The following is a 26,854-nucleotide window of genomic DNA, read 5'->3' on the forward strand; positions in this document are numbered from 1 at the left end:
ATTAAAACACCCCCATTTTGGCTGCAGTGGGTAGGGTAAGAAAAACTTTAAAGCGAACGAGCAGTTTCTGTTCCTTGTACTGAATGTCTCTAACCATGCTGCGTAAGCACTGGACTGTAAGCCTAATCATTTTCGAAAGAATTTTGTTTAAGCCTTAGGCGATAGTTCACTTCTGGGAAAGGATGACTTGTCATCTTCCGGTTAGGGGCATTATCCCAAGTGGATTACCAAAAGGTTTTGGCTGTGACTGATTAATCTGGAACCGACACTACAGTTCCTCAACTTGAATTGAATGAGCACCCTTCCAATCCAGATGGGATTTACTGCTGTGAACTGGAATGATCTGGAAGCTCATCGTGGCAATGGGCCTGCTGATAGATTTTGAGAAAATTGCAGATTCACAGGAAGCCGGAAGGGAAGATATTCGAACAGCTAAAGCCCAAGACACTCTTGATGACCAAAGTCAAACGACTCAACGCGGAGGTAGAATAGATTGACGGAGTAAGCACACCCCTTCTAAACAACCTTCTCCCCATCAAAGCTACACTTGAGTATCCATCAAGGTTATATAGGCTACTGCCGAGGGATCAATCCATTATAGAGCGGAGCTGCTTCTGCAACAGGCAGACAGACACTTACAAACATCACAAAACAAGTACAGCCCATGATGATTAGCAGTTACCGGAAAGCATATCCCTCCCTACTCTGGATACAGAGGGATTTGGTCTAGTTGACCCTGTTCAGTAGTATGTTGTCACATACAGATGATCCCAAGCTATACACTAGGATCATTGAAGGTTTAAGAGATGGACGTTAAAGTTAGGCAGATTATTGGATGAAACTGCTTCTTTTGAGTTCTGAAAGACCTTGCACACAATGGGAAAGGTCATTGAAGTCTAGGTGGACCCTGATTCAACTCAATTTCCTGTCATGAACAGAATGCTCCAAACTTGGGTTTGGAGCAGAGTAAATCGTTCACAAACTGTTTGGCGGACACTGGAAAATACGATTTTTCAAATAAGCATATACAACTGTTTTCGTTATATAAAGTTACGGTATTATTTTGGTAACAGCGAAACATTGTATAGACTATTATGTTCAAGATCATGGAAGACATACAAAACGAATATGGGTTCATAAGCACCTTCACTTAATCGACCCACCTAAAAAGGGGGCACACATGCTTATCCAGGTTGGTAATTTTTTCAAATAAAAATAATCTGACCCATTTCAATTAAAACAACATGATATAATTGATTAAATGCACATGTTATTCAGGTAGGACTTCTCCTCTAAACATACCACTGATACGGTAAATTATGTGCCTTTCACAATTAACATTGCCTCTTAATTTTTTCTTTCAATATTGATGTAAGCAATATAGATTAATTTGTTTACAGGGGAGTAAGAAAAATCTCACATAGGTGAGAATATTCTACCTCATTCACAACGGCTGACCATGTTTTTGTGGTGGCATTTCATTTGAGGAAAGGATTTCAGAAAGTTCTTAAATCGTATGAGATTCGACCGTTTAATGATATGTTCTAAAAGTACATTAACATTTCAGGGTCAATGGGTGAGGAAGATGAATCCCAGACATTGCTGTGCATTTCTTTTCATATGGTCTACATTGTAGTATAACAATATTTACAAAAAACAATGCTGAGTAGATGTGCGATTTCTGTAGCACGGGTTCATGGTTCAAAGATGGGTACATTTTAGGACATCATCATTCCTAATATACCAGGATTGAATATTACTGGATATTTTAGGCAGCCATAATTGACTGAAAGGAAAAATACACTTTCCTTTCTAATTTTGCATTGGATTGTCCACAGCCGTGAGTTAATTGGTCCCACACAATCAACCTTTGTCACCGAGCCACTTAAATTGGACAGTTTTAGATCTGAGGCACAGTAGCAGGGATAAACAGCAAAGACATATTGAAGCTTGATCTTGTGTGCAATGATCTAAACACATTTTACATCAGCAGTGCTGATACATACATGTACAATTTATAAGCCCTAGCTTTCTGGCATTTCTGGCACATAAATCACTTCAGGAAAAATAAATGTCAAAAGAACCTTGAAACTCTCAAAGAAACAAGGGGCACCTATACAAATAAAGTACATAAAATGTTAGCTTGGAATTAACTGCTACCTAAATGTTTAATTAATAAAACATTCTGTATATTCATCTAGGTTTAGATCCCTGGTAAAAAAAAATAAGGGTACTTTGGATAGATTTTTGGCTTGAAAATGTTTTCATATTCATGTTTTCATATTTTATACAAAGGCTACATTCAATTGCAAGATTTACAATCAAATGAGTAAAGTCATCTTTTCTTCTGGACTGTAGATCTCCGGAGAACCATTTGATATTTTAATATTTCTAAATGTGTATATACATATACACAAATATGTATATGTAAACATACACATAATGTATAGTATACTACATAATATATGTTTATATATGCATATGCACATATACAGCAATCTATAATGCAATGCATAATCACTTTGTTTATATAGCTGAAATATGATCTTACATTGATTGACTGACGTGTCAATACATTCCCACCTGGATTCTAAGGAATATCATAAATAGGAGGAATCAATACTCTTCAAGAGAGAAAAAAATATCCTACATGGCAAAATTAATGGGTGTAAATCTTTGTATTTACAGGAAAATTTGCATGAAGTTGAATTATACAACATTTGGGTAATATTCTCGAAACCTCAGTTGTATTTGAAGATATGTTAAACCTCCCGACCAGCAGATGTTCCCGTCTCCTTGCCTACAGACTTGACCGTGGAACAAGAAGTCTCTGAAGGTGCTTCATCGTTTGTGTTCTGTGGTAAAGTCTTGTCTAGCACCGTTTTACTACCGACACAATCCTGGGCCCTCTGAGGTAAAGCTGTACACGTGTTACCATCTCCTTCGCAGTACTTTGAACGCGCACCACGCAAATCCAGGGGAGCAGGCTCTGTTGCCACTTCACATGAGTCCGATTCTGCTGGCACTTTGTGGCTTTGAGTGTCACACGTTACAGTGTTTTTGATCCCTGATCCCGTGATCTTGGGGAGGCTCTCCGTCGACAAGTCTTTACTGGCCTGCTCGTGAGACGAAGAACCAGTCCAATGTTGTTGCTGCTCCTGGGTAGTTTGGGGAGACACTGGGCCACACATGGCCGGGGGATCCTGTGACGCATTTCCTGATTCTGAAGAACCATGGGAACTACAGTGGGAGGATTTCCCTGATATTCCCTGACCGCTCACTGCAACAAATGAACGGAACATTTCAGTAAAATCGAAATAACATGCTGATGATAATAAAAATGATGCAAGAATGGAAAAATAATAGAAGCATTAGTTACCACTGGCATCCTTCTCCATTGTCTTTTTCCCCTCAGTGAAAGGGCAGGGCAGGACCTTTGCAGGCGTGTAAGTGTTTAGGGAAAATTTCTTCCCAGCAACTGTAGACAAAATGCATTATATTAACAAACAACCTGAACAAGAGCATAGAAACCAGCCTTTTTAAATGGTTCAAACCTGTGGATGTGGAGGTATCAAAGTCGGAGGTATGGCTTCTGGCAATGGAGGCCAGGAAATCGTCCACTTGCTTGAGTGACAGTGAATTGTGCAGAGTCTCCAAGGGACATATGGATGGAACCATGGAGTATAGCTCAAAGCCTAGAGGGAGACACCAACATTGCTTAGTGGAGTCATAAGGAAGTTAACGAAACTGGCTTTCGATTAAATTAGTTTTTTGGGTAATCAGAGGCAATTTTCATGATTACATTATCTGATATATTGAAGATACAAAAGCTCTGCAATTTTGTATGTATATTTTTGGGTTTGTGATTCTCTACAGCTCAGGTTTTTACAGAAGCGCCTAAAATGAAATGGATTTAAGTTAAGTGCAACATTTCATATAGATTTACTTTTTTGTTAGTATTTCCTATCTATCAAATACAGGGTACCTCACCTTAATAGTAATACAGGCTGTGAAAACCAATAAGGAAACAAAAAACTACAAATGTAATCAAATAAACATGATGAAGACTACATCACAGAAATAAATAAAAAAACTTTTTTTTTTAACAGTATGAAAGAAGGCTGACCGCAGTACTCAGCAGTTACAGTATCTTCGGAAAGAATTCGGACCCATTCCCTTTCTGCACACTTCGTTGTTTTGTATGTTTCATTGATAACTGTTTTGAAATCAAATTGATTATAAGCCATTCATCTAACAATAAAAGCCATCCATTCATTTGCAAATAGCCAATTTATTCAAAAAATCTGAAATTCCTATTTGAGATAAGTATTCAGACTCGTGCCATTATAAATTGGTGGCACTATGAATTGATATAAGGGTATAAAACCTAAAGATTAGGCCCAAGGACTGAGTAAGTAGTTACTTGATCAAGAAACGAATGGTCACTAACAGTTTCACAAGACCTTTGCAGAAATGGGAAAAACCTGCCAGAAGGACAACCTGACAGAGGGAAGCCCCTGTTGAGGTAAAAGGCATGTGGAAGCCCACCAGGAGTTCACCAAAAGACCCTCAAAAGGGCAGCATGAGGTAGGTCTTCTCTGGTCAGTTGAAAGAGATGCACGGTGCCAGATACAGAAGGACCCTTAAAGAGAACCTGCACCAGGGTCCACACAACATATTTGGGTCGTCCAGCCCAACGACCCAAATAATACAGCCGAGACCAGGTCTGTGGAGGACCTTCAGTGGCCCCACCAATGGAACAATGGAAATAACTGCCCGAATCCATGTGGTTAAGTCTTGTATTGACTGACCCAAGAAAACTCAAAGCTGTGATTGCAGCTAAAGAAGGTAATTGGGGTACTTGTGGTACAAAGTACTGAATCAAAGTGTATGATGGTTTTAGCATTGTCAAGACAGCAGAAAGAAGGAGAAGGGATCAAATTATGAACTCAACCAATAAAAAGCCCCCTCCCCCCCCCTATGTTTCTCCGCCATCATCAAGTTTTGCATTTGACGCACCTGATGTATTCCCTGAACCAATCAGGGAAGAGATGCCTTGATTGGTCAGAGAGAGCCAGTAGCAATCTCAATTCTAAATTGTCTCATACAGAGGATGGAAAGGTCAACTGGAAAAGCACCTTTTTTTTTTTTAATAAATCTGCAAAAATGTCTAAAATAGTTTAGTGCTCATTATAGTTCATTGTGTCTTGATTGAGGGTCAAAAACTGAATAGAAATAGAAGGGGTCCAAACATTTTCCGAAGCTGCTGTATACCACTTTATAAGCCATAGGGTAAACTAATTCCCAGATTACGAAATATAAAAACTCAATGACTTATTTCACTGAAAATAATGACACATTATGGCCATATAGACAGCTTCTGTGATATGGCTGTGTCTGCCAGATTGTGAATCAATAAAATACCAAACTTCGATCAGATTCCATTATAAAACCCAAATTTGGGTTGCAAATATGGACCTCTATATCGGAGAAAACAATTCCCTTATCTAAGATCTAAGGACTCCGATAATTTTAAAGAAAGCATACCTTTAAACATCTGTACTATCTACATAAGGAGGGGGAGGGACACCATTGATGTTGGACTAAAATCAACTTAACACTAATAAAACTAATGAGAAGAATACTAGATAAAATGAATGCAACATGATAAAAACACTTACCACAGAACACACTGGATAAGACTGACCCATTTAGATAAGCAGATCAAAACAAAACAAAAATAGATCTCAAAATTAACAAACTCATGAAAAGTAGTTATGTTAGGAACCACAACTGATATAAAAAATGCCATAGAAAGATATAATGCAATATTTGAATATAATTGTCACAAAAAATAAATTGAAATGTTTTATAACAAACAATATCAACCGGAATTCCAAACAAACATTGTATTATCAGAACAGAATTGAAAGGCTTTTTCTACTTACATTTACCATCACAACTAAGCGGACCTAGTTACAGCACAGAATACGAGAGAGAAAATCCAGTCCTTTTAAAAACCAAAATAATTCTAAATAATTGAGGCTGTCATAGCCCACAATTGTCTTGCCTGCCACTCTTTGACTCTTTAAACAAAGGCCTTACTATTCATGAATTCAAGAGGCTGACTGTGCCCGCTGGCGTAGAGATGCAACAGGCCAAAAATGTGTATGGACACGGCAGAAGTAAAGCCAATTATGAATAAAGGGTTAACACAAAGATGCATCTTATTCAACAAAAAGCAAAACATACCATTGGTTGGGTGTCTCGCAAATGATATTGAAAACCTTTTTACGCCAGAACTGCGCGTTGCTTCTGAGAAAGAGAAAGACAGGCAACTGAAATGTACAAAGACTAGCCAGAAACAATAACTAGAAGCCAAATAAAAATCCAGTATTAAATGGCATGCAGAAAGGGGAAAGCAGTAATGAGCTTTGTTAAGGTAACTTCAGCCAGAGTAGAGTGGTTAAAATTGACACAAAGTTCACAAAAAGGGCATAACCTCCAACTGACCTTAGTTTTAGCCACTACTACTAAATTCAGCTTTGCCTTCACACACCACATCTAACCACTACAGGGCAGGGGTTTGCAGCAAAGCACATGAAACCAATATCTATAACAATTCAAGCAATAACAAACAAAAGCCTTAACATAACACAACCACATATTAAAGACAAAAGACAAATAAATCGAAGGAACAACTACCTCGATTTGCTAGGGAGCCAAAAAGTCAATAACGAGAACTCAGTAACATTACCTCATACCTAACAAGGAAAGAATCACAGGGTTAGGCGATGGCTTAACGTGTGCTATAAATCTATACCTAGCTAGCCGTTTCTTCCCGTTACAAAATCTACTTAATTTTCAATAAAAAAAAGCCTTCGATAGGCAATATAACGATAGAATACATTTTCCATGAATTCAACTGGTACCGCGGCATAGTTTTGTAAAGTTATGATAGCAAACCACACACTTTAACCAAGTAAAGTGCTGTAAACCAGGAACAAACCCTCATTACTCATACAATTCTGCATCATCCAAAAGATGTTCAAAAGGGCTTTGAAAGGCTTATTCAGACTGCAGCAGCTAAACAAGAATTTACCATGACTATCACAATGCCTGCAAATTCAGCAACTGACTGAATTTGGCAGTCGGTAATAATGTTCCAATGCTATTGGAATCCTTAAAATAACACAAATGTAACTGAATGAACATACTTAATGTCAGATAAAATAAAGTTTCAATCAAATACTGTATGATGTTTTGAAGAATGGTTTTAATATTTTGAATTGTTACTACATGGCCACCTTTGGGTGAATCATAGGCCATTCTTATAGTTGCTAATCAACTCAAATACTATAACGCCACATTTCAGAATTGAACCATTGCAATAGCATTCCAAGGTTCCCATTTGCCAAGCATATTCCATAACCTAACTTTGCTCACAGAGGTTTAGATTACACAATATTAACTTCCATTAACAGCCATCTAGCCTGGCCCTGACATACTTAAAGTTATACTTAAAGTATAACTTTTTTAAAACTGGACCTTATTTTGCAATCAATTTGTGTTCAAGAGACTTCTGTGGTCAACTTGGAAAATGCTTTGTTCGCACAGGCAAAGGGACGGCTACGATTAAAACGTAGTACCATTGGGTTTGCATCACCACAGTGTGTGCAGGGTGGTCAAATATACCACGTGAAGGATTATGTCAGTATCTGGCATCTGTAAATATTTGGCATCTGTAAAATATGGACCCTTGCATCCCACTCTGTTTATTTAAAGATAAACTAGTTCAGAGCAAGATTTGCTGAGCTTGCGAGGAGCTGTGTGCATTAGCAGCACTGCTCAAGCAGGGGCTATCATGATACCGAGATGGTAGGAAATCATTTAAATTTGTTGCAAGTATAATTGGCGGGCCTTTAGGTTTCATATCAATCTGTTAAGGCTGGTCAAGCATTGCGGATCACATTCTTAGTTTGGACCAAACAGCGAACCCCTGTGAGTGATGTACTCCACAACACCAGATGACAGCGCTGTTGCATTTTCTAGCCATGTACAGTGGCCGCTTTCAAAAAGGGGAATCATCATACTACTCTTCCCTCACACCTGCCAGTTTAGATGCCCTCAATGCATTTTCTTTATAACTTGGTGTTTGCCTGAACATGTCGGTTGAATGCCTGTTCCGGGTTCAATTGTATTTTTATGTCTCTTGAATGTACTGTTTATGTTTCAAATGGCTGTCTATTCATGTCGATTGTCCAATAACTTCTGCAAAACTCCAATAATTTCCCCTTACGGCATCCCTCTCCCCGTCATGACAACCGTTCCATTTAAAGTAAGGTCAAAGCATAGTTCTGGGAGCAGAAAATATCATGATTGCTGAAGATCTTCTTTCTATAATTAACTGGAAGCATCTTAAGAAAGCAGTAAGGTCCTCAAAATGGAATAAAGCAAACCAGATACCTTTTCTGCGATTGCTATGTAGTATATTTTGTGGGCGCATAAATTCTGCTTAACACAGGCTTTATGAAGACAAATAAAGATCAATAATGTGAATTGATCACATGTTTTATTGCTATTGATCAATAATGTTATTTGTGAGATCACTATTTATGAGCATTAACTACACATATATCCAGGTAATTCTAGGCTCAAGTTAGTTCAAATTGTACACGACCATACACAAGAGAAAAACACTGATGACAACCGTCTCAGAAATCATGTCCAAAATCATAACAGAAGATTTGATAAACCAAGCATAACGGCCACAACGAAAAGCAGTACTAAAAACGGCAAAACAACAAACATCCTTTGACCAAATGAACGGACTCAAATTGATGAGGGGAATACGATGCAGATTACAGCAAAATGTATTTTCAATCTATGCACTATTAAAGTTGTTTTGATTATGAAAATAATTTGTTGATCTTTTTTCCTCCAAGAGATGTGTGCGTGTCTGCACATACCATCTAAGAAGCCAGAAGAGGTCAGCTTTTTGCGGTGCGCGCGAGCATAATCTTGTAGGTTTGGTGCGCTTGAGGAGCCCCCGAGCACCATGTTGCTAAAGAGACCAGCGCAATGAGCCCCTGATGAGAGTTAGAGAAGATACATACAGCAACCTTGTGGGCCAAATCCACACTATTGGAACGCATGCATCATGCATTTCATGAGATTCTTGCCACAAACGTGCCTTACAAGTTCCTTTGCATTTGACAGTGATGTCATACAGGGGGCAATTAAATACTTCTAGCACAAGTACGAAAATAAATATTACTTCTACTCTTACTAAAAAAGTACATTTTGTCTTCAGGCCACATCATTTTGCAATTGTTAATTTTTTTGAATACTGTTTATATATTTTTCCCTTCCGCATCTGATAATACGGAAGGTTTAATAATGTGATCACTTAACATGAAATTTATCAAATATGTTAAATAAAGAGAATTAACTACATAAAGTGTAGATTGTATTACCTAACGGCAAGACTTATGTCTTTTTGGAAGAATTTAGGTCAGAAGACAACACTAGAATATCTCCGATTCGTTCATCGCCTTTAGTTGTGTGGCAAAAATCTTGCTTGGTAAGAGATTATTCAGTTTCAGATTAGGAAAGTTTTTGATGCAAAGACAAAAGGTGTATTTAGAACATTCATCACATAGCAAATAATAAGAAACATGAAACAAAAATCACACTCTTAACTTTTCCTAACTATTTTAAGAATACGGCTAATCTATTGAATCCATTGAATACTTACCGATTCCAGTAGTGAGCTTGACTTCTGAGTGAAGTCTGCCAGGTCTTTGAAGATGGCCACTTTCAGTCAGGATCTGTCAAGAAGAGCGTACAAGAACTCGTCAGACCTATAAAACCAAGCTTGGTTTACAAAAGTAAAACATGGGAAAGATTAAGATGAATGTTCTGGATGAAAGTTAGTAAGTGAAAAATAATGAGGAAAGGAGGGGGGGGGGGGGGGGGCAGGGAGAGGAGTCGGAACATGCATCTTCATCCTCATAAAACATGTATGGCACTGCAGGCATTACAATGGGTGATAGAAAAGTACTCCTTTGGGGGAAAACAACAAGGGATTATGGGTCTGCCTTCCTTCTCATTTGAGCTCTGGTCCTCCCTCTTTCAGAAGTCGAGAATGACCCATTTGAGCATTATCCTTGCAACTTCTTTAAAATAACACCCATAGAATTATCACCATTTTTACAAATCAAATTAAAAGCTGAGGACTTGCCATAGCGCTGTGAATTTGTTGGCTGTTGTTTACCCCATCACAATGCAAATTGGATGTCCAAAACTTGGTTCGAACACGTTTATAGACATCCAATTCAAGGGATCTCCTACAACACCCATCAGCCACAACGCTAGCAAACAGATAACACTTCTGCAGTCAGGCTACACACACACGGATGGGAAACAGGGGGAAATGATACTCCACAGAACTCCACAGTGATCCTAATTGACTGAAGGAATTCTAAGGTCATGAGCTACCGGTGTGTTGAATGCCTGAAGGCGACGCCGGGGGAGAAACAACAGGCTAAATGTTACACATCGAAGCACTTACCTGGAGGGCTAAGGCAGCCCCTTGGCCCTGACTCTCATGTCTTGCCTCCATGTGTGCTGCGTAGCCTACTGGATTCTGAATAGGAGATTCTAGTTATAGTTCATTTGCCTTGAAATGATGTTATTCTTCCTACCCATTGCTGAGTCTGCTTATTTAGATCACGGCATGAATGTCCTCATATAAGTAAAGTTAACACACCAATATTTGCCAAGGAGGTTGGCCTTTTGTGTTTTCTTGGTACTAAAAGGCCTTCTGATCTGCTCCTTCTGTTGTGGGGCTATTTTCGTAATGTGATTTTAGCTCTCATTGTTTTGATGAGCCAAGGAGTCCCAAGATCCTCCACGAGTGGAGGTTAACACATACACTGTATGTTAACACGTACATACACTGTACGTGTATGTACCCTTTTCATTCATTCATAAGACAGGGACCAATGTTCATCTCACTAGCAAGTTAGAACCAATAGGATCTACACAGCATTATCTGCATCGGTCATTGCAGAAATAACAACACTATTAATGCAGCAAACTTTGTTTGCCTTGATGGAAATAGTGGAATGAAAAGAAATAAATAAAACCAGCAAAATAATAAAATCATGTAAAACAGGTTATAACACACAGAATGACCTAACAAGGTTTCACCTTCCTGCCAACCAGATAGCAAGTTTGGTTTTAACCATTACGGATTATATCTGTTATTTACAACCATCCAATGGTGTTGATGCGCTCTGAATACTTTCCGTATGGAATGTAACTTGGTTAAAAACTTAAATGTTCAGTTCAATGTTCAGACTAAAACAGTAGCCGTCTACAGTAGAGGCAGTGCACATGATAACATCATAGTTTATGGGGAATGGGGGATTTTGTTCCAAAACTATTTGTTTCACCAAAACGGCTACCCTTCCAACACACAGAACATCAACCAGAAGGCTTCACAATGAAAGAAGCACCACTAAGCCAAGTCGTCCTCGACTGCTTCAGTATGAAATATAGGCAGCTACCAGTTAAAGTTAAAAAGGTAGGTTATCAGATTGGTGGTGTTAATGTTAATTTTCATGAGCAAAAGGGGGCAGACAGCCGTGCATGCATCAAGGTTATAGGTTTAATCAGAGAATGCAGAAAGAAATGTTTGTCAAGGCCAAATTGAACTTCAACGTAAATCGATTCAACACCATCAACTACTACTATCTATGCCTCATCAGCAACATTAAGCATTGGACCTAATAGGCATGCCAAACAGTTCAATTTCTAGACAAAGTTGTATATACACAACTATAATATATATTATATATTTTTAAGATGATATAAAAAAATAAATAATTGTGGAACGAAAGGTCACAAAAATAACCAATAAACAATACAGAAAGGCCGAAACAATCTTTTTAAGGATTAAAATAAACATGTCTGTTATGGTACCTTAATGCAGCACAGAAAACTATATCATGTTGCCAGTCAACAAAAACTGTCACAAGGAACAACTGTGTTTCAGCAGATGAATATAAAGAACTCTATGTTAAATACACGCAAAGATGACTACAAGCAAACCAATTAGCCTGGTTTCTAATATGCTATGAGCTAGGAAATAAGATGTAGAAAGGACAGGAAAGGAAAATAAAGTAAATTGATGATTTAGGGTGAATTTAAAGTTGCTGGCTGCTGTAAATAGTTTTTTAGAGCTGAAATCTATAAAAAACAAAGCAACCATGCTTTACTTTCGCTGATGCGTTGGTCCATTGTTGTTTTTACGTCACCAATATATAAATATATATTTGTTTGATGGACTTTCATCCTTTTTCAAACAGATGTTAAGAAATCTTAAGACGATTGGAGTATAACCAAGTTAAAAAACAGGGATTAATTAACATCCTGTTTGACGGATCCTTTAGGAAAACTAAATTTGTATTAATCTAACGCCCATAAATCCACTAATGTATTATTTTTGATAGATCAAAAGTTATTTTAATGTATTTTTGGACACCAAAGAAGAGTGTTTTAACGATTGCTACAGATAAACAGCCTTGAACTTTAAAATGACCATGTTTCTACATACAGAATATAAAGTAAATAGTAACTAGGCTACATGGTTAAGAAGCTGACAAAAGTAGGGGAAAGATTATCAACGGCCTAAATTAATCCTATTCCATGGCGAGTACTTCAAGTATCTTTAGTATACATGAAGATAAATTAATCCAGGGGGAGATCCCTGGACTGCAGCCTTAAGGCAACTACGTTGTTTATCAATGGAAACCAGGCATTAAGATTGTACCTGCCACTGTTAAATACACAAACGCTGTACATTGGGACACAAAAACTCTGTGAAATAAGCAGTTCTTTTTGCCTGCATGATGCCATGTTTGACCTGCACAGCATGTAGGCTGCAAGCGAAACATGGCAGCACCTTTACATTGATCTGCTGATTAGAAGTCCTTGAGACAGCTTCATTCCCCTTAAGCACAGACGTGCAAAAGACGAGTCGGCTTTGATTTTCTTTGAGTGTGATGGTAATGAGTTAAAGGGTGTAAAAACCTGTTGCCATGAGCCAAAAATACTGGATGTGAAAGCCAGTGATTTGGGGGAGACAGGGGAAGAGGTTATTTGGTCCCCTGATCTGCGTCTTCGACGCCCAGTACCAACACCACAGGTGTAATGAAGCCAGGTACCAATTGAGTCTGGGCTAGAGACACTCAGTGGACTCTCTTCCTGGAAGTGAGAGAGGGGTCAAAACAAAGCACACGGTCATGCCATATGACAGATAAAACACGTTGTCGCTTCATACATGAAACATAAAAAAAATCGATCTATCAATCCTAGTAGCTGGCAGTGAGCATACACATTTGCATCCGTCTTCAGCATCAGTTCAGAAAGTTCAGTAAAGTGCTCATACCCGATTAAGTGGAGATTTCTACAATGAACACAATGATGAAGATGTTCAAGAAGCACATTTAACAATTTGCATTTACAAAACAACCCTGTTATCTCTCCCTATGGGGCCCAACACTGTTTTGAGATGCAGCAGGGCAAAAAAGGTTTAGTTGGTCATGTATATCCTTAGTACATTGTATAAAACATTTTTCAGAGGAAGGATTATCACCTTTAAGAAAGTTCATTTTTCCAGAAGTTATTCCACACATTTGCAACATGAATGGTAGTGAGGGACAGTTCCTCAAAAGGATGATGCTAGTAAAACTTACACTACATACGATGCACATAAACATTGTTTACACACAAAGTTGTGTGTGGTAGTGTTTAATAATGGTAACAAGTCAAACTTTAGAGCTTTAGATAAACAGTCGACAAGCAATTAAGCCCATTAAAAGTCACCATAGATGCCCCCAATTCTGAAAAACCAACATAGAAAATATCAACAAAAGGTTATGAGTAGGTTGTATCCTTTAAATTATCCTTTGTGTATGATTGTGCGTGCGTGTTCCCAAAGCTTATTCGAAAACCAAGTACACTAGAAAGCCATACTCTTTTAAATCATACTCGTCAATTTTGCAATACTTAACATAGATTGACTTAAATGACTATCGAAAGTTAGTAAGAGGTTAAATAAAACCAAAGATGGAGAGATGGATGATGTCGTACTTGGTAAACACCAACCGTTCGCTTTTCAACATTGATCAAGTCCCACTGAAAGTGAAATCGGTCACTTACTTCCACGGAGCCGATCTTTTTGGCCCGGGGCATGCTGGGTTTCCGGTGGATGTAGATGGGGTCCGACACCAGGGGTCTGAAGTTCACCGGAGCCCGGTCGGGCTCGTCACGCTTGGCGGCACAGGCGTCCTCATCGCTGTCGGTAGCCTGGGCTTTTTTTTTCGGGCCCTCATTCTGGTGGGTGAGGAAGAGTAAACATGTATCAACAATCAAGAGTTAACATTCAATTTAAATCAGTGTACACAATGGAGTCGGGTTTGGTTCGAACAATTGAGGCTTCTCGACGCGTTCCTCTTCGTAAGTCTACATTCCTAGACCAAAGGGCTGATTATGGCTCCACGTCGACGCAACGCAAGGGTGTTTACGGACCCATTACGTCCTTGAGGACCCTCCTTGTGTCCCCCGCAAGGGCCTTACGTAACCATCCGTCGAGGCGACGCAGCGGCGAGGGCCGTGATTGGTCCGCTCACTCAAACCTGCCACAGAACCAAGACAGGTTCACGACTGCGCCGAAGCGTCTGCCTGGCCCCGACGTGGAACCATAAATCAGCCCTTTACAATGATCGCTATCCGTTATATGAACTGAGCATTCATCTCGACAGCAGTGGGCGCCAAGAGCCAACGCTTACTCGCACCGTGGGACCTGAACACAGGTTGGTTTTGATAACATGACGGTGTGCGGTTGCGCCGCAACAGTTTGGTTTTGGATACCAACTGCCTCCAGAAGAGAAGGAACAGGGAAACAACCACAAATACGGATGCGTTACAGAATGTCCACCCACTTCTCATAACCCCCCCTCGCCCGCTAACGTCATCCGCCACACTATTTGAAAGTCCGATTTTTTTGCCATTCCTACCCTCAGTTTTCCAGACATAATGGTTGGAAAAAAAATATATATATATATATATATATATATATATATATATATTACATGTCCCCAGGATATAGCTGTTTACCTCGCGAGATGCTGGCCTGTAGCCGAAGCCAGCCGGGAGGTTCTTATCCTCCTCACAGCCTTTGGCCCCCGGGCTGAAGTGGAGCTCCACGTGGAACCGCTCCTCAGACGAGGGGTCCTGCGGTCAACAGGGAGTCAGTTACTCACTGCATTCATTCACAATGGAACAGAGCCTCAGGCTGCAATGGCATTTTTATTCCCATATTCAATTCAAAAGATATGTTTTTGGTTTGGCCACAATCGCTTTCCACTCTATAGGCTGCCGTTTCAATATACACACACACATTGAACATTGTAACGTTAAATATAACGTTTCAAAATTGCGTGTTCATGCAGGTGAAAGAAGGGCACACAACAATTATGCATGGCCACATTACTTTTCAAGCAAGTTCAATTTGACATAGCTTGTCATAACAACAACTCATCTTTGGAGGAGAGGAAGAAATATAACACACACACACACACACACACATGCACAAACACACTCACTCAAAGCCTGATTTCCTCCTTGTGGGCTTTGCATTGTACTGTGAATAGTAGTTTAGAAGTGTGGGAAGATAGCCCAGAGTTGGATAGGAAATGTCACAGAGACGGAAAAATAATCAAATATAAAATCCAAAAAAACAGAAGTACCTGAATAACAGTAATCCTATAATTATGATAAACCAATGGAAAACAATGGTTTCAGCCCTTTGAGCATAAATCATTACACATAATCCAATCAACAGTAGCAGATGATGCAGTACCTTGTTGGGATCCTCATAAAGCATGATTACAATCTGGGTCATGTAGTTCAGCTCGCTGACGACTTTCAGGTAATCCATGGCAGTTTTCCACTGATCGTCCTTCGCCTCCTGTAGAGAAAAATGCAAAACGTACGACAAAATGGAAAGTTGAATTGCATCTATATAACCCCCTCCCACACACACACACACACACACTGACAAACAGTAAAAGGAGCAGTTCCCGCATGGATAGACAATTATTTTGACCACTCAAATGTAACAATGTTATTTTTTACAAAATCACAACCTCTAGGAATGCATGGAAAAAATGTCACTACATCATCAATATCTTTAATCACATCGTCATCTTACATTGTTTTTGCCCATTTGATAAATAGAAATGTGTGTGTGGTAGTCAAATTTCCGTTGCAAAACATTCAATGTTTATCGTAGCTGGACACTTAGGTACTGTTTTTTCTGTCTGTGGGATCATAAAATAGAAACGTTCGCAATAAAAGCAGCCTGTGGCATAATTTGTACTCACTATAATTTCCCCAAAAATAATACAAATAAAAAAAAACATTTGGGCGAGAAAATAAGCATCAGTTGACCGAAGAAAAATGTTGCATCTCTTTCTCAATCAAGTATTGCAGGCTATTGCATGGATAGATGGTTCATGTGACGTGAAATAAAACATGTAGTACCGATGCACCGACTGAGGCTTACGTCACAAAGGGGTCCGTAGTGCAGAATGGACAGCAGCGAATGGACATGGCTTTCACTGGTGAAATACAGCCTGGTCCTCACATGTCTCTCGGGGGACATCACGCCACGAGAATACCTGAAACGGTCCACCCTCAATTATATACAAAAATTATAACTATTATATTAAGACACTATATTCAATTTGTACATTAAAGCCTTTTCCACACAATTATTTTACCATGGGTATGCAACATCGAACAATAACATGTTGACAATGTAAGAAATCCACGATTATGTATAACATGTAACCAAATATAAATGAAGTGGAAATCAGTGCCCAAAAGAGCTTGGTACATATTCTTTGTTATGGGAGGGTTGTACGGCTCCAGTCTCCAAGAAATGACCTTTCACTAGTTTAGGGAAACTATGCTTGAATACTTCTTACTCAGGATGCAGCTTGTTCACAGTGTCGTCGTCTTGTGTCCTCTGGAGATCCGACTTGATCTTGCGAATTAGAGGTGTGCAGTAGCCTTTAGCGATGTCCAGCTTCTCCTCCTCAGTAATGCCATATTCCTACAACAGATTTAGAATAGTGTCATTAGCATTCACACCAGGGAGCACGTATAGTATACGTCTGATGTAGGGCTATATATATATATATTATAAAATATAGGTTAAAATAAATTAAAAACTCTCTGGAATGTTTTTTTTGTAAATTGTTGTCCTCATCTCCCATTTCCTAATAAGAAAAAAGGTGCATGTGGATTTTTGCACATGGACATAGTAGCCAAAATAAATGTAAATCCATCTATAAAATCGTCTGATTCCGAGATCTCAAGGAGAAAACCTCAGAAAATGGCCCCCCAGAGGCCTACCTGTGGGATGACGATGTCGGCCAGGGCCTTGGAGCGCTGGTAGATCTCCATCATGTGGTCCAGCTTGAGGGAGCTGTTGTGTTGCACGTCGTACTTGATGCAGTCGTAGATGTCCGGGATCTTGCTGATGTTGTAACGTCCGTTCTTCATTCTGAAGTCCTTCTCCAGTTTAGACCAACGGCGCAGCATCAGCTCCAGCGTCTCGCTGTGGTACAACTGGATGTCTGGTGAAGAGACGACACAGAAACAGGTTCAGGGAAGGAAAGCATTCCAAGTATTAACTGAATGCGCCTGATGACTGTTTCAATGCACCGCAACCAAAAAAGAAACAGAAAACAGAAAAAAAGACCATGCTACTCAAATCACGCCCAACACATTTTAGAGGAACAATTTACATAATGCAGAAAAGGAATACATTTCTTAGTTTAATTGAGATGTACCAGCTGACTTTGGGTCCTCCATCCGTTGTCTGATCTGCTGCGTTAGGTTCTGAATGAGGGTGTAGACCTTGTCACAGGTTTTCACCGGGTTCTCGATCATCTCCATCGATTTCACTAACGATGCGCCGTTGGTTGGAGCCAGCTGGAAATAAAAACGTTGCCGTTAGACAGTGTTATGATCAAACCAATGTGTGCATGACTACGACGATACCTCCTCCACACACTAATGAAATTATGTTCCCTGCTTTCGACTGGTCGAAAAACACGATTATCTCATCCACATGACTTAGAATTGGATTGTGGTTTCATCAGGATTTGTCATGTCGATTTTAAAGACAATGTTTCATGCATCCACAAATGAGAGCTGAATATCTAAAAACCTTCTCATAGTCTTCGGGGGTTAGGGTTCTGTCCCTCTGCAGGATGTCGTGGAGCCGGGCCTTGACCTTCTGTTGGCAGCTGTTGAGCGAGTCGCTGTCACTGTCCAGCAGGCCGTTCATGTTGGCACTCTTCACCATCTGCACCAAGATGGGCGTGAGTTCCCCCTCCAGGGCCAGCAAACCCTGTAGGCCAAATGGACAGTTAGTATTTCTAGATTTACAGTATGTACGATGGCCCATTAGAAAAGATTTATGAGCTATCATCAGAGTGCAATTTGTTAGACTTGTCATTGTCGCCTGTCAGTTTTTGCCGAGTGGAATGTGCTCCGAGAGTTTCTAGTTTATTCTGCCTGCCTCTGTATGATACAATATTGATTTTAGAGGCTCTGGGTTCATTTCTGAAAAATCAGGGCGTCTCCTCCCTGATTGGTTCGGGAAATCCATCTTGCCTGTCAATCACAGGAGCATGAACGCAACACACCTCATGTTCGGCGGGAGGGAGAAATGAAAGCAATGAAAACAAATAGAATGCCTTGAGAGGAACTGAGAACAGACCTTCGCAAAAGCCGCAGCGGTCATTTGCACTCTGCCCTCGTCCGACGCGTATATCTTCAGGTCATGGCGGTAGGTGCTGTGGAGGCGCAGGAGACCGCAGCCTGGGAACCCTGCGTAGTCACCTGACCAAGACCGTTGAACGCGTGGTTAACGAAGAACAACAGCAGCATGTGTGGAAGCTATTGTGGTCAAAGCTCTTTATAGACCAACGAAACTGTAAAACAACATATGGTAGATGACGACGAGGAAGGTAGTTGGTAATAAAGAAGTTATATCTATTCAATTAACTCAAATTGTCTATAGCTTTAACGCTAAACATTTATCATCACGGGTAGTTTTGGGTTACCGGCCAACATCGATTAAACGTTCTTGATACGCCCCCAATTCTGAGTGTGACGAATTTAAATAGCCACAGCCAAATACAGCCCCAGCAATAAACGACGGAACAAAGTGTCAGCAGACGTCAGCAGGGTGTTTAAAGGGGGGGGGGGCCTTCTCCTCGATCAGCGCGCCTACCTTGTCCTCCAGGGTACATGCAGCGGAAGGCCCTGCCCAGCTCCTCTGCCTGTACCCTCCCTGCTGGGGTCAGCTCCCCTCCCCACTTCAGCACCAGCAGCAGAGAGGGGTCCTTCCTACGCACATCTGAGGGACAACGCACAGGCCAAGATGGAGTCTCAAAGCAACGAATGCAGGGTATAGAAATCAACTATTTGATGGAATAATGACGAGGACTCCATTACCTTCCTCCTCGCTAGAGGCTTTCGGGCAACCGTGGGGAAGGTATGTCATCTGCACTTTGCGATTGATGCCAGAAAAATGGCCATACCTGAAATAAAAAAATGTGTGGAATGATTACTAAAACATTCTAATTAATAAATACTTTTAAAGGCTTCTATTGGAACACTAGGTGTGAGTGTGATTAGGCATTATAAGCCGTATCAAATCTGCCATACACAGGGAACTACTTACATCACAAGTAGGAGTTAAGGAGATAAATCTAACAGCCTACCCAGTAGACTGTATCTAGGTGGATACTGAACACTTGTGATGTCAGATGGTGAAACGTCTAGTAATGGCTAATCACACTGACACCTGGTGGTAAAACAGGGGCCCTTTAATGTCTTTAGACAACATACTTACATTTCAAGGACCGTCTTCAGTTGTTCCAGTTTTGCTTTGGATTCTTCGATTTCGCAGTCTGTTTTGAGCCCGATTTCAACCAATAGTTGTCGAGCAATATCCAGCACTTCCTGCAGATGTATGCAATTAACATTATCAACCAACATATTAATCACAGACATAAACATAAGCATAATAAGTACCCTTGCACCCACCTGAAGTTGTTTAGGCTTCTTCAGCTTTAGCTTTCCAGTTTTGTACCCATCACATTTCTCGAAGAGATCAAAAAACCTTAACGAGAGAAACAGCAAAACACCATCACAGATCCATAACATTTCGTTGAAGTTATCCACTTGTGTATTGCAGTGCAGTGCTTATAGCCAAGGTGTTCATGCAGAATACCTTTGGTGGCGAACCTCCATCTTCATTTTCTGCTTTGGGGTTCGGTCCCCATGGCGAATGACCGCAATGACACAACGCAACTCCATCCTAAAAAGGTATTTTAGTAGGAAGGCAATCATTTAAACATTGTTTGAAGACCAGAGACGCACTAAGCCATGAAGGGATCGTTCTTAGGCTACGTACATGGTACCAGAGGTAGTAGGGACAATAGGAATGTCTTCAGCCTCCAGGGGTATGGACCACGGAATCTGAAACTGTGGGGCCAGCTCCCTCATGATGATATTACTGCAAGCAAGGCCGCACATTTATAGTTAAGAAAATAATCACACTCTTGTCAAATGGCATGAAGAAGGTTTGATTAAAGTGGTTTTTGTAACACATTTGAAATGATTCTCAAAGTCAATTCTTGATTCAATGAATTCCAATGCCAGAAAAGAATAAAGAAAGGACTCTTACCCAAGGATTTTCGCACAGTCATCATAGTACTTCATCGAGTTCTTCACAAAGCTAAACCCGTTGACGTCGCAGACATACGAATGTCCATTGGCACGCAGTAAATCAAAACCACAGACCGTTTGCTGTGTAGAACAAACAAAATGGAAACACAAATATAAATGTATGTGTTTTATAAGTGAAAGTCATTGAGAAGTGGACAATATTGATTACATTTAAAAACAAACTGGATATCGATTTACGCACAAGAAACAGGTACAGTACCAATCTTCCCAAAGGTTCAGTGACCTGGGTGACGCAGGCAACACGTCCCCCTCCAGTACAAACAGAGAAACCCAGTGCACCCAGGAAATGCCACCATCATAGATATTTGCATGCCTAACAGTCATGCAAATTACCAGCAACCTTGTTTGCTTGCTACCATGCTAGCTACCTCATGCACAGTGCCTCCAGTGAGATGGAGAGCTGTTTGACTCAACCAGCTGACCTTTGGCTCTAGAAGGCTAGAAAGCTTGTCAGGAGTGAACAGCGTCATTCGCGCTGCACCAGTCGAGCCATATGCGGAGCCGACGAATTTGCATCTATTGGGGTCTTTGCATCGACTTTGTGTGTATCCGGTGCCGCGCAAATAATTAGCTTCGCTTTTGCTGTGAACACACCTATGCAAATCCTTTCCCGGGGCAACAAGCTACAATTCCAACACTGACCTCTTTGTTCGAGTGATCCAATTAAATAAGCCTTATTCAGAAAGTAGCATCGGATAAGACTAAAAGCGTCTGAAAGTATTTACCAAACAGATTTACCTTGAAAGCCAGACACACTTTCCAAGCAATGAGCTTCTCTCTGGCATTGAGGATGACGGGATACCGCACCTCCTTGCCCTCACTGTCCCGCTCCACTTTGCCATCAAGGGCCGGAGACTTCCTTGCTTCAGCATGGGCGTAGTCAGGCCCCACTGTGTACACCTAAAAACATACAAGGGCATTGACACATATTATCAGACTTTGCCATTACTCCGTCTCATTCATCAATCTCAGAGCAACATCTAGAATGCAGAGCCGTACCTTGACATCAGTGCCATCTGTTGGCATAAACTCCTCGTAAATATAGGAGCCTGTTTTCCTGACATTGCTCTCCGGTGAGTAAACGCTGCTTCTGCTGCCAATCTAAATGGGAAAAATATTGAATGTAATGAAGAAAAAAAAAAAGCAAGCATATTGGCAAAAATGAGTCACCTCATAATTTCTGTTTCTTTTTACATCGATTCCATGGGCCCTTAACCGAAATATCTAAAATCATTAAAGCCTTCAGCATGCCATACATGCATGTTCTTTAAGCCCATGCATAAATATTAAATCCTGTAAAGCTAAACTTGTGTATAGCTAGTATGTGAGGCAGGCCTCACATGTACTTCGATACTGTGAACCGTTTCAAACCGCATCAACAATGAAGACGGATCTACGGCAGCGCCTTAAAGAATCAACTGATTTGGCCCAAGGTAGGTCTTGCGTACCTTCCTGAAGAGTCGCTGGCTGCCGCCCCCGGCCGAGGTGGGGTAGTAAATGTAGACGTTGTGGTCCTCGGCGCTGACTGGTTTCTCTACGAAGGGTTTCTGAAAAACTTCCCCGTTCACTTCAACATGGTCCTCCCCTTCCACCAGGTTACATTCTGAGGAGGTGGCAGTCACAGGTGTTAGTATATAAAATGGATAATTCAGGATGCATTCTGAATTTGCCAGACAGAAAGCTGATGTCTATCGTACTTCCATTTGCATGATGAGACCAAAAGTTTGGTGAAAAATATTGGCAATGACTCAGGTACTTTGAAAGGGCTATTATAGGTTTTTCGTATAATTATATATGACTGTATTCGTTGTATTGTTATTGAAGATAATAGAAAAACAAATCAAATCATTAATTAAACAAATCATTAATTTTACATATTTGCATGACTATGAACCATGACTTCTGTTTTTTACCCCCACTAACCCTCTGGTCTCGCGGGATCTCGGTTGAGCACAGCAAAGCGAGGTAGCTGGATCCCTTCGTCCTTCAGTATTCTGTACACTTCCCTCCTGCAAGAAATGTTAGTTGATAAACAAATAAGACACCTCATGTCATCAAGACCCTAAATCCCATTACAATGGATTGACCTTTATGTCCACTGAACAAGCTCACCTGTCTTGAATAGAGTACTGGAAGTCCAGGTCATTAATGATAAACGGGTTTCTTAGTTTTTCATAAGCCACGGCCTTGTCCAAAGGAAAGCCTAGCGGGATCAATAATGTATTTTATTGTTCAGCCTTTGTGTTCAACTGTGTGGTATCAAACCATAATAACAAAGAAAACCGAACAATTGGCTCAAAGGTTTCGTTGATTAGTCAGAGATGTTGCAAATAAATAAGGCACAAAAACAGTAAAAACATTAACCATCAGGTAGTACCTGCTTAGTAGTCGTCATGTACATTATGACTAATCATAACTGAATGTTCAGTTTGTGTTTCCACCGCGTTTTCACTTACATCGGGGGACCTGATCTCGATGGACAAACAAGGGTCCTTACCCTTGGAGTGGAAGGAGATGAGGCAGTCACAGTGGGGCCAGTCTTCGACAGGTTCGTTGAGGATGACATCCTCCTCCAGAGTTACCACGGTGATGTACTTAAAGAGACACAAGCGCTCCAGGATCTCCTTCATCGGTTTGGATTTGGACTTCTTCGACATTGCACAAATGCCGACCACTATCTGCCTCTCTGGTGGCTGAGAGAAGACAACAAAAACTGTTGGATTCAATTTAAATAGATTGATAGAAGATATCAGATAAATGTAGGCATAGTGAAATAATATTCTTACTTACACAAAAAAGAGCGCACAAAAAAAAAAAGAGCGTTGGCATTATAATGGAATGAGTAATATGTTCTGTAGTATACAATAACTTGTAATTACTTTGTCAACATCCGGCCATTCGTCATTGTCTGCCTGACCGTCAACTGTGATACACGAGCTATTGATTCATCCTAGTTGTCCATTAGCAGCACAAAGATGTCTACAACATGAACAGTCACTGAGATGGTGTTACATCCTCTATATTCCAACATAACTAAGAATTGTTAAAGTGCTGCCCAGTGGATGGGGTCAATGGCTGATGTATTACAAATCAACAAAGTTAACATCTATGGCTGCCAGACTGTTTCCTTTAACCTCTTAACCACCACCATCTTTTTCAAGAATCTAAATGACAGCGGTATCTTTGGAAATGATACACCTTGTTGTTTAGGTGGATATTACAACAAAGTGCTGCAATGTTTCATCTAGAAGTAAAAAACTTTTTTTTTTAAATGTAAAAACAAAAATACACCTCATAGAGCCTCCCCCACCCCACTAATCCATTTATTGAACTATACTTTTCAAAACTGTACACCTTGGCCTGGAAGCTCAATTTGCAGGGACAAAATAAACATGAGTAAACAAGGTGGAAACCAGAAAGGACTGTATGTGGGAAGAGCACAGACTGTGACTAGGGTTATATAAGAGCAGTAGAGTGGAACAAGACTTGCTATTGGTTACTGTGTGTCCAATAGAAAGGACAACGTTAATCCTACCCCTCAAAACATAGCCAGATTGAGAAAGATAAATGGTTTACCATTTTGTTTAGAAATATATTATACTTTCACCATGCACATCAGCTGCCAAAAGAAAAAACTAGTAGACTTAAAAAGAAGCACAGATCACAGATTTAGCAGACCTGGAACTAAGGTTTTAACATGATATGTTTCCTTATAGATGAGGAATCTTGTTTTATGAAATGGCAGAACGACAGCAACAGACTCTAATCCCTGGCCTGTCATTGGCAAGCCCTGTTCACACTTCCATCTGTCATTGGAACTGTCCAACTGTTACTGGACTAAGGGAATCAGAGTTTCCGTGGAATTGTACTGTGGTGGACTCATAGTGCACAATTTACACCATTTAATTTAAGTAGTAAAATGTGTCTCGACATTCTCTCACTGACTCTAGAACTATTGAAGAATGCAACTGCGGTCAGTGACACGTGGGGATGTGGCAAATGTAGACCACCACTATATTACAACATAAACTATAGATTGATGAGACGATGATGACAATTCTGTCCCTTAATCACGAACCAAAACATACTACTAGGCTAACAAATACGACAGATTTCGCAAAAAAAACAGGTAGAACAGGTAAAACAGGAAAACAGATAGTGTGCAACTCTCAGATCTAGGCCTTGTGCACCTCACCAGTTTTTCAGGTCAGGTCTAAATCCAGGTAATAATACAGCACGTTATTTCAGGTTCAGGATAATATTTCTGAGCTTTATACTTATTTTGGTGTAGTAATACCAAAATTGCCAGTTATCATGCCCCCCCCCCCATAGGAGGACCCCAAGTTGCACATTACGTTAAACCGGCTGAAGCTCAACCACATGTATGATGTTAACAGTTATACTCACGCTTACTTAACATGACCTCCAACAGGGCTTAGGTTTACATGCAATAGGGCCTCTTCTAACATGGTTTCCTCAGAAACCCAGTCTCCAAATGCCACGCAATGTAAGCCGAAGCAGGGTTTGGATTGTTATTGATGTTGCAAGGGCAATTGTTTTATTAATTTAACCTTTATTTTAACCCAATATTTTCAGAAAGCAATTCATTCAAATAAGATTCACATTGGGTTAGCACCACATGGGTAGTAGTCATGTAGGAGAATGCTTACCGAGTCATACATCTCATCGTCGTCTTCCTCCTCTTCCTCAACATCTTCGTAGAGACAGTCGCACCCCATGACTCTCCCAGGATCGATCAGCTCCTCTCCTTCGGCGTCATCACAGCCCACAAAAAATCGTGGATGTTCCAGGTTGTCAGGGGGCTCCGCTCCTGAGGACATGGCTCTCTCTCCAACACCAAATCCCCAATTTATTGCACTTCTCACAAATCCTCACATCGACATGGCCTCTGGTTCTCTCTTGCCATGGACCAAAAGGCTCTACCTTTGTCTTACTCACTAAAGTAAAAAAAGGAAAAGATTTAAAGTCGATTACAAGGGGTTGAATCACTAGGTTCAGACCTGAGGTTCACTCTGGTCTTTCATTAAATTATCGAGAAGAGTTACAGAGAAAGCATTGTGCGATATTTGCGTTCTTCCTTTAACCAGGAGTTTCATCGAGACAAACAACTATTATGCACTGCAGAATGGCTCGCTCATCATCATCGATTCTGATACATCATAAATCGTACATAGTTGATGTTGATGACATTTATAATGAGCTTTGACTGGCAAGATGCTCATAGGACTATCCTAGGGTAATGTCAAGTTGACATTTTTGATTATAGCTGCCACTTCCTTCAGAATAACACACGTGGTTAAATTTAAAATCAAAGTAAGAGGGATGAATACTATGAATATAGAATAAAGTCTTACCTTTGGATTGAATACTGAGACCAACATATGTTAGAGTTTGTTGGTTTGTCGATTGATTGTATACTGGCTATGCTAGCTAACGTTAACGTTGTTGATGTTCACAGTTGCATAAGTTGAACAGATGACTTAGAGCAATATCAAGATACGACCCGATATGTTCTTTGCTAAAATTTGCGACCAAGCATATGCTTTGGTTTAAAAAATAGAATAGCAATTGCTCCGGTTTTTCGATAGGTATCAAATCCAGTGCTTGTACGACATGTCTTCCTCTCCTCCACGGATTAGTAATTGTTGTGACAAGCTAGGTACAATCCAAATTGAGCTTCCGGGAATTTGTTTTTCAATTTTTCAAAGTAATGGGGCCGTCTTCTCTCTTATTAACACGCAATTCAGAAATGTTACATCCATTACCAATATCGATCAATGTGTGTGTGTTTGTGTGTGCGTGTGCGTGTGTGTGTGTGTGTGTGTGTGTGTGTGTGTGTGTGTGTGTGTGTGTGTGTGTGTGTGTGTGTGTGTGTGTGTGTGTGTGTGCGTGTGCGCGCGCGTGTGTGTGTAAGCGTAAGTGTAAGTGC

General features: G+C 40.3%; 1 protein-coding gene across 18 annotated transcripts; it reads right to left on the bottom strand.

Moving 5' to 3' along the window:
- Positions 1-1,512: 1,512 nt before the first annotated feature.
- ppip5k2 (diphosphoinositol pentakisphosphate kinase 2) lies at positions 1,513-26,586 on the bottom strand. Of its 18 annotated transcripts, XM_030354120.1 has the most exons (34): positions 26,280-26,586; positions 25,575-25,862; positions 23,402-23,597; positions 23,017-23,107; positions 22,828-22,913; positions 22,353-22,507; positions 21,904-22,005; positions 21,643-21,804; positions 20,843-20,964; positions 20,570-20,671; positions 20,387-20,473; positions 20,200-20,275; positions 20,006-20,115; positions 19,606-19,691; positions 19,382-19,507; positions 18,866-18,987; positions 18,311-18,493; positions 17,931-18,072; positions 17,491-17,714; positions 17,061-17,188; positions 16,637-16,751; positions 15,932-16,039; positions 15,187-15,303; positions 14,230-14,403; positions 13,099-13,272; positions 10,574-10,648; positions 9,758-9,830; positions 8,970-9,089; positions 6,253-6,315; positions 5,949-5,972; positions 5,682-5,702; positions 3,555-3,695; positions 3,380-3,478; positions 1,513-3,280 (listed from the first exon to the last, which is right to left on the bottom strand). In XM_030354120.1, the coding sequence occupies exons 2-34, from the start codon at positions 25,743-25,745 to the stop codon at positions 2,763-2,765; spliced, it is 4,293 nt and encodes a 1,430-aa protein (XP_030209980.1). In that variant the 5' UTR covers positions 25,746-25,862; positions 26,280-26,586; the 3' UTR covers positions 1,513-2,762. The 18 variants fall into 18 exon arrangements, with proteins under 18 accessions (XP_030209980.1, XP_030209990.1, XP_030209983.1 ...); XM_030354130.1 differs by lacking the exon at positions 13,099-13,272; XM_030354123.1 differs by lacking the exon at positions 10,574-10,648.
- Positions 26,587-26,854: the final 268 nt, after the last annotated feature.

This window comes from Gadus morhua, chromosome 4, assembly GCF_902167405.1.
Source record: "Gadus morhua chromosome 4, gadMor3.0, whole genome shotgun sequence".
Taxonomy (NCBI): Eukaryota; Metazoa; Chordata; class Actinopteri; order Gadiformes; family Gadidae; genus Gadus; species Gadus morhua.